The sequence below is a fragment of the Zeus faber genome (assembly GCF_960531495.2).
Source record: "Zeus faber genome assembly, chromosome: 1".
In the NCBI taxonomy this organism is placed as follows: Eukaryota; Metazoa; Chordata; class Actinopteri; order Zeiformes; family Zeidae; genus Zeus; species Zeus faber.
The window spans coordinates 35,382,794-35,390,963 of record NC_137193.1 but is presented as its reverse complement, the minus strand read 5'-3'; the positions used below and the strand labels follow the sequence as shown (position 1 = coordinate 35,390,963).

General features: G+C 45.2%; 2 protein-coding genes across 2 annotated transcripts; one reads left to right on the top strand and one right to left on the bottom strand.

Moving 5' to 3' along the window:
• Positions 1-365: 365 nt before the first annotated feature.
• On the top strand, positions 366-2,637 carry dph5 (diphthamide biosynthesis 5). The gene is made up of 7 exons (XM_079996910.1): positions 366-623; positions 812-936; positions 1,123-1,231; positions 1,513-1,633; positions 1,815-1,854; positions 1,974-2,077; positions 2,368-2,637. The coding sequence occupies exons 1-7, from the start codon at positions 489-491 to the stop codon at positions 2,601-2,603; spliced, it is 870 nt and encodes a 289-aa protein (XP_079853036.1). The 5' UTR covers positions 366-488; the 3' UTR covers positions 2,604-2,637.
• Position 2,638: 1 nt separating this feature from the next.
• Positions 2,639-6,989, bottom strand: slc30a7 (solute carrier family 30 member 7). Its single transcript, XM_079996796.1, has 11 exons — positions 6,882-6,989; positions 6,548-6,649; positions 5,965-6,078; positions 5,631-5,718; positions 4,485-4,614; positions 4,040-4,261; positions 3,898-3,945; positions 3,631-3,766; positions 3,370-3,460; positions 3,146-3,295; positions 2,639-3,035 (listed from the first exon to the last, which is right to left on the bottom strand). The coding sequence occupies exons 1-11, from the start codon at positions 6,959-6,961 to the stop codon at positions 2,988-2,990; spliced, it is 1,209 nt and encodes a 402-aa protein (XP_079852922.1). The 5' UTR covers positions 6,962-6,989; the 3' UTR covers positions 2,639-2,987.
• Between the last annotated feature and the right edge of the window lie 1,181 nt (positions 6,990-8,170).

Genomic DNA, 8,170 nt, shown 5'->3' with positions numbered 1-8,170 from the left:
GTATGGCTGTGGTATTATTGAAGAACGTGGCGCCCCCATGTGGCCCATGTGACTCATGTTGCATTCCTCGAAAGCTCTGAAACTGCTACGACTAGGAAAAGCTTCTGGGAAAAGCCAACTCGAAACTAGACCTAAGTTTCCGCCCTAAGTGCTGGCGAATTCACAATCTTCGTTTGCCGCAGCGCCCATGTTTTCCCGAACAGAGAACGGAACATTTGGCTGGAGGTGGGAGTCGCTAAACGTCCTCGCTCAGTGAACGCAGCGTTGGTTGGAGCAGAAGGGACGTAATCACTGTCGCAAACACACTATCGTAAATATAGTTGCATTTTACGGCCAAACACATTCCTCTTCGCCATCACGTGTGAGAGTTTTGGACTCGAGAGAAAAAAATGGAAAAACCTTAAAAGGATAAAGGTCTTACGGAGTTTGAATGTAATAAAGGTCTTAAGTGGTTTCAATATATTGAAGGTCTTCAGGACTGGGGCGGCATGCTGTACCTGGTGGGTCTGGGTCTGGGGGACGCGGAGGATATCTCAGTGAAAGGTCTGCGGGTGGTGCGGAGCTGCAGCAGGGTCTACCTGGAGGCCTACACCTCCATCCTGACCGTGGGCAAGGAGGCCCTGGTGAGTACTAGTGCTACTACTGTGCTGTAGCGTACTACTCTTGCTGTACTGGATAGTACTAGTACTACTTTACTGTAGAGTACTACTATTGCTGTACTGGATAGTACTACTACTGTACTACAACTGCTGCAATGAAGAGCAGAGTGATGAAAGAGGGATGACAGCCCAGAGTGATGGTGTGTTGTCAGGAGGAGTTCTATGGGCGGGACGTGATCCTGGCTGACCGGGACCTGGTGGAGCTTCAGGCTGAGGAGATCCTGAGGGAGGCGGACGTGAGTGACGTGGCTTTCCTGGTGGTGGGAGACCCCTTTGGGTGAGTCCCACCCCCCAGATGCGTGGATGATGATTAGAAGGGTTTTGCACCCCCTGCTCTTTAATAGGAAGACCAGTCAAATTGTACAAAATAATAATGGGATATTTTCTACAATAAATCCACTATCTCCACTGTGTGTGTTGCAGTGCACGTGTGTTTTAATCGCTGTGTGTGTGTGTGTTGCAGCGCCACAACCCACACTGACCTGGTGCTGAGAGCAGTGCATGCTGGGATACCATACCGCGTCATCCACAACGCCTCCATCCTGAATGCAGTAGGCTGCGTTGGCCTACAGGTAGATCTCTCTTGCTCCCTGTGTTCAAGTTCAAGAGATTATTTGTCACATACATATACATACGGTCATACATATATGCAGTGAAATGTCATGACACCCGGTGATTACGTACAATAAGCTCTATCAGCTCTAAAAATACTAAAGAAATACCAAAATGTGGATCGACAGAAGGTGCTCGTGCAGGCAGCCGCAAGGGGAGGCACCACAATCGCGATTCTGGGTTCTATAATTATATAATAGACTTAATTGTGTGTGTTAATCATACTCCTCCTCTCATCCAGCTGTATAACTTTGGGGAGGTCGTCTCCATCGTGTTCTGGACATCAAGCTGGAAACCAGAGAGTTTCTACGACAAGATCCAGAAGAACCGGGAGGCGGGGCTTCACACGCTGTGCCTGCTGGGTGAGCGTGTGCGCACACCTCCATCCAGATTTCAGGGGAATTTGAAGTGAATATTTTACTTTAACAACTTATCATAATGTTCAGTGCTACTACCACAACGCTACAACTACACTGATACTAGCAGTAATACTGTCCAGTACAGTGTATTACCAGATGGTGACTGGGACCTTCTGTGTTGCAGACATCAAGGTGAAGGAACGTTCTGATGAAAACCTGATGAGGTAGGAATGGGCGGGGCTCTGCTCCCAAATGGTCTGAACGCTGGAAGCTGATTGGCCAAAACACTGTTAGTGTGTTACGACCAAGGGACTGATGGGAAGACAATACTTAAATCCCTCAGGGGGAGGGACATCTTCGAGCCTCCCAGGTTCATGAGTGTCGCTGAGGCGGCGACACAGCTTCTGGAGGTCGTTGAGAGGAGGAGAAGCCTGGGGGAGGAGCCGGGTGAGTACAAGTACAGCGGTACTACTATAGTACAGCCAGTAGATTAATTTACCACTGAAGTAAAACCAAAAACACATGTATTTTCTGAGTCAGACGCAGAGTGTTAAGATACATATACTACAAGATGTTATTAGTACTTCCCCCTAGATACTCCTACTCTGAGGTGTGAGTGTTTATAAAGTGGAATCTAGCTTAAGATCATGTTAAACATCACCTGACATTGCTCTGGCTCGTAAGTACAACAGTGGTACCTTGCCTCCCGCCCCGCCCCGCCCCACCCCACCCCACAGGGCTGACAGAGGACACGCTGTGTGTGGGTGTGGCCAGGCTGGGGTCATGTGACCAGCTGATCCGCAGTGGGTCACTACGCCAGCTGGCATCATGTAACTTGGGGCGGCCCCTGCACTGCATGCTGGTCCCTGGACATCTGCATGAGGTCGAGGCGGAGCTTCTGAGCACCCACCAGCTGCAGGAGGCAGAGCTTCTCAACACCAAACCAGGAGGCGGAGCTTCTGTTGAACTTTAAACTGTCATTTTTAATGTTTATTCTATAATAAAAAAGTTCAAAACAAATGCAATAAAATTATTTATTATTTTTATAAAAGGCTCGAAGCGACTTCTTGTCGACATGGTTTGGCAAATAAAAGAGAAACGTGATTGGCTGAGTCACTTCTTGTTTGGCTCAAACAGGAAGGGACACGAAGGAAAAGGCACTTTATCCCCACGGAGACAGAAAGTGACATTACACTGAGTCGTCCATTAAAACAGAGTGCACCGTGGGAGTTCAGTTCAGTCTGTGGTCCTCACGCTTCACTTCCTGTACACTGTGTTGTTTCCTTGGTCCTTTTGGCTGCACTTCCGATATGCAGCTTTGCTCTTGGTCCTTGGGCTGGAGGCTGAGCCTGAATGTTCACATGGCGGCCATGTCAATCTGCACGTAGAGCTGGCGAACTCCCACCTGCAGAGGAAGAGGTGCAGTATTTGTACTATTACAGTGTCATGAAACACTGGTCACATGGTACGATGCAAAAAAAAAAAAAAAAAAGGAGCACTTGGTTGGATGCTAACCTGTGTAAAGATATGATGCGTCTGGCTCAGGACCCAGTGGGCGTCAGCCTCTGGGGAGACTAGCAGCTTGATGGTTCCGATGTAAACGTCAGAACACAGAGTCCAGAAGTGTGGGTCGTGCACATTGTAAACCCCCTGCAGTTGCTGCACCTGCGCGCACACACACCCATACTGGTTAGCGTTAGCAGGGCTACCAGGTGCTAAGATGGTGTCAAACTACTGACCCTCTGGAAACACTCTGGCAGCGCTCTGTCTAGGGCAGGGGGGGTCCTCTGCATCAGGATGCCGATGGACTCCTTCAGCAGGGGCACCACGCTGGGGGTCAGAGGTCACAGGAGCTAGTACTACTGCTCGACACACTGCGGCTCTATCCTCAGATCAGTGGAAGTTGTTCCATTGAAGTTTGAATTTTGTTTTGAATCAAAGTAAAGATAAAAACTAGATCAGATTTGATAACATTTTACATAGTGTGTACTGTGTAGTACCTGACTCCTATGAGGATGGAGATGAGCATGGAGCAGACTGGGTCTGCGATCATCAGCCCGTAGTTCTGCATCAGCAGAGCAGAGATGATGACTCCCACACTGCCCAGTGTGTCGGCCACGATGTGCAGGAACACTCCTGCGGCACAGCGTCTAATCACAGCAAGCTCTGTCGCCAGACCCCTCCCCCTGTCCCCCAGGTTCCTGCATACAGGACGTTATTCTCTGGGTCACTACCAAAGCTCACCACCTGGTGAAGGTTGTATTTACCTTGCAAGATCTGCCGACTGGAGCCTTTCGACAAGTGATGGAGATCATCTGGAATACACAAAGTACCTTCACTGGAGTACAAATACATGTGCCACATGTACATTACCATCATCTTGTGATTTAAAGGACTGGGATCTCTTACCGTGGCAGGATGCCGTGTCCTGGCTGCCATGACCAGCATGGGCGTGGCCACCATGGGAGTGTCCATGGCCACCATGGGAATGGTCATGGCCACCATGGGAATGGTCATGGCCACTGTGTGAGTGTCCATGGGCGCTGTGGGAGTGTCCATGCTTGTCCCTCTGCTCTATCATGTGACCATGGTTCACGGTACCGTTAAACAGGGAGTGGCTGTGCCCATGCCCTGTAGTTTCCACAGAGACCAGCATTAGCAATGACAACATTTTGTCTAGTACTTTAGTCTGGTACTCAACAGTTGCGGTCTGGTATTGTGTTACTGCAGTCTGGTACTGTGGTCTAGCGGTCTGGTACTTATTGAGCAAACAGTCAGCATCTGCGCTCTAGACACACATCCTTTTTGAAGTACAAACTACAATGGAGGGAAAGAATGAAGGAGCATTGTTTACCACCGTCTCCGTGGGTGTGGCCATGGCCACCATGTTGGAAGACGAAGATCCCCACCAGATTAACCAGCAGCCCGGCTATGCTAACAGGAAGTAGACGCTCATGGTGCACGTCAGGAGGCTCCAGCGCTCGCTGAGGGAATCGAACACACAGTGCTTAGTACTGAGGTCTAGTCCTGGGCATACTGACTCCTTTAGTGAGTCAGATCGAAATATACAGAATTTTGTTTTCTTCCATGGATTGGGCATTATGCACCTTAAGACCATCAGAAAAGATCTGTTGGTGTTTTTAGATTGTCAATGTGCATTCCAAAAACGGAATAAAACACTGAATCTTACAAAAATTCACAGGGAGTATATTACAATACTGAATGATAAATACAAGAAAGGTAATTCTAAAATGTAAATATCTAGTGTAAAGGAAACAAGCAGCAGTATTTGTCTACCTGTTAAATCAGGAAAACAGTCAATACAGACATCTTTTCATATTTAAGAGAATTGTGTTTTTGTTCCTTCACATTTGTTATTTTTGAGACTGTTCATTGTGAGACTTTAAGCGGACGCCGTAAATTTTAACTTGAATTTATTTATTAATTATTACAAGTTTACTTTTATTTATTATTTTTTTTTTTTTAACAAAAATAATTTTATAGTTTTGTTTAAGCCGAAATATAAGGAGTGCTGCCGTCTAATGATTCAGACAAATCCGCCTCTGCCATCAGATGTAGATGTCTGAATGTATTTATTGAGTTTAAGTTCTAAAGATGTTCATATGACTAATGCACTATATTAACACTGGTAGTGTTTTCATTTTGCCAGAAAACATATGAAACTAAAAACCCTGAATAGTCATATGAAAATGCCAAATCCTTTTGGACTCCCCCACCCAGTGGGGTCCAGCCCTATTTGTCAATAACGTTTTTAGATAAAAATAAATAAAGGTATAGTACCTTTGTAGAACAGTGACAAGATGCTTCACAAAAAGTAAGTAAAATAAATGTAATCCTATAAAACAGAGACACTAAACAAAAATTGTTCCTTATTGAAAGTTTGAAGTTGCATTGATTCCAATTCTGCCATTTATATGGTGAGAAAGTTGTTCTTTCCTCTGGTTCTATCTCATAGAATTAGCTATATATGTAACGTTACCTCCACTCCTTCAGAGAAGATGAAGAACGCTGTGAAGATGAGGAACAGACCGTTGACAAAGCCCGCAAGCACCTCTGCCCTCACGTACCTGGAACACAACAACGGTACTGGTACTAAGAACAGTGCACTGGGTACTGGGAACGGCACTGGGAACAGGGCACGCTGCTTTCTGCATTGTTCTGGAGAAGATGATTCTGGAAATTCCACGAGGGGCATTACAGCAACAACAGGAATGCCTTATATTTATCTGATCCTTATATTAAAACATCTCTTCCTCAGACTCCACTCATTCTATTCATTATTTTTTGTGTATCTATATATAATATGAACTGACCCGTAGGAGAAAGAGTCGTTGCTCCTCCACCTGGAAATGACAGATGCTGCCAGTCCTGCGAGCAGTGCCGTGCAGTCGAAGAACATGTGGAAGGAATCTGAGATCAGACCTAGACTGAGGAACACACAGCACCAGGTTAGTTTGTACTAACATGAGTATTATACTAATACTATACCAACACTAAGCTAGACTGAGAAACACACAGCACCTGGTTATTTTGTACTAATACTAGTACTTTACCAATACTTCACAGACAGTAACCTAGACTGAGGAACACTCTACACCTGGTTATTTTGTACTAATACTAGTTCTAATCTAATATTACACTGACACTAACCTAGACTGAGGAACACATCACCTGGTTAGTTAGTACCAGTATTAGTACTATATGAACACTAGAAGAACACACAGCACCTGCTTAGTAAGTACTACACCCACACTAACCTAGACTGAAGAACATACAGCACCTGGTAAGTTAGTATTAATACTGGTACTATATCAACACTAACCTAGAGTGAAGACGCACAGCACCTGGTTAGTAAGTACTAATATCATATTAGTGTTAGTCAGCCTAGTTCACTACCTGTTGGTCCAGATTCCGTACAGTAACTCCACAAAGGCGAAGGAGAGATTGAGGCACAGGAAGAAGAAGAGGTTCCTGGAGGTTCTGTCAGCCAGGATGGATCTGTAACAGAAAACTCTGGTAAGCTGCGAACCAGCTCAGTTACAAACGAGGAGTTACTTACCTACTAACCAGCGGCTTACTAAGTACCTGAGCTCTAACTGCAGCTGTTCCCGTCTGCTATCTAGGCTAGGAGGCTAGCAGGTTAACAGTGGTTTGTCAGCTAGTAAGTAGGTTATCAGCTGGTTAGTAGGTTATCGCCTGGTTAGTAGCTTATCGGTCGGGGGAGTCGTACCGGAACCAGCCGGAGAGGCTGAGCAAGACGTTCCGTTTCACCGGTTTGTACTCATCGTCCTTCACCGAAAGCGGCAACATCTTCTCTTCTCGCAAGCTGCTGCGGTTAGCCACGTCAGCTAATAGCTTCCGGTCTGCTTGGCCTTCAAAATAAGAGCACGCCCTGCTCTCCGATAGAAACAGAACCCAAACGCTGTGGGGTTACTTTTTTTTACATGATTAATATTTACATTATTATGATTCACGTAATGCCACCCTGATCGCATGGGATAACTTAAAATATGTTTTAAAGGGAAACTCATTGGAATGAAGATCAGCCAGGTAGTGCTGTAAAGTAAGACATCTAATATCTTCTCTTATCTCTTTTCATACCTAACACTGGTCCATACTGGTCCACACGGGGTCACACTGGTTCAGGCTGATCCACACTGATCCACTTGCACATCTTGCACATCTTATTACTATTATTTCACATCTTATTGTTTTACTCAAATTTTGCTGTGCTCCTCATCCCAGTTTTCGAGCCACACGTGCAAAATATTTATTAAAAAAAAAGAAAAAAGGACCGGCTCGATCCTGACAGATGCACTATGATTCACATTCTGTATTGTCTAACCCAATCTTCCACTGTATTTCCCATCATGAGTTCTCAATGTTTTTTGACAATTTTTAATAGTCATGTTCGTGTTTCGTATTGGAATTTCGCTATCAAGTCGAATGCAGAAATGCAGAGGAAGTTATGAGGCGGATATACTGTATGTACAGGGCCAATTACAGCTTGCGGTGCTACATCGCCCGAGCCATAGTAAAGACCAAGACGTGGTTCAGCAGCAATGACGTAGGTAATTATACATTCGTCTGTGTCTCTGGATCCCTCTCTGTAGGCGCCTAAAATAGCCCTTTATTTTCTAGCTTGACATATTTTTATGTTCATATAATAGTGATTTCTGTGCCACCCCAAATTGACCACTGGTCCCATCCTGGCCACCCCATTGAAAATTGCCTGGCTTCACCGCTGCTGAAAAGACAGAACAGGTATTTTCAAAGTGTCTCATCAGTAAGCTATTGCCTAAAACACTTGTCTATTTTATCCAAATATCAAACTTATTGTAATAAAATGTTTTGTAACAAGTCCTTGTCGTTGTGGGGTAACAGAGGGACCAGGAGGCAGGTGAAACAGAAAGCCAAACTGTGCTGGGTGTTTATTTAAACGGAAATGAAGATGTCTGTCTTTTTAGATAACTGTCACCAATTTCAGACAGCACTGCAAGATGTTTTATTTGTCACATA

Excerpts from the sequence above, each read along its gene's own strand:
- dph5 (XM_079996910.1), top strand. The coding sequence starts at position 489 with ATGCTGTACCTGGTGGGTCTGGGTCTGGGGGACGCGGAGGATATCTCA. Across the intron at positions 937-1,122 it reads GTGGTGGGAGACCCCTTTGG|CGCCACAACCCACACTGACC; the intron begins GTGAGTCCCACC and ends TGTGTGTTGCAG. Across the intron at positions 1,634-1,814 it reads TCACACGCTGTGCCTGCTGG|ACATCAAGGTGAAGGAACGT; the intron begins GTGAGCGTGTGC and ends TCTGTGTTGCAG.
- slc30a7 (XM_079996796.1), bottom strand. The coding sequence starts at position 6,961 with ATGTTGCCGCTTTCGGTGAAGGACGATGAGTACAAACCGGTGAAACGG. Across the intron at positions 4,615-5,630 it reads TCTTCTCTGAAGGAGTGGAG|CGAGCGCTGGAGCCTCCTGA; the intron begins GTAACGTTACAT and ends CGATTCCCTCAG. Across the intron at positions 3,036-3,145 it reads CGCATCATATCTTTACACAG|GTGGGAGTTCGCCAGCTCTA; the intron begins GTTAGCATCCAA and ends CTTCCTCTGCAG.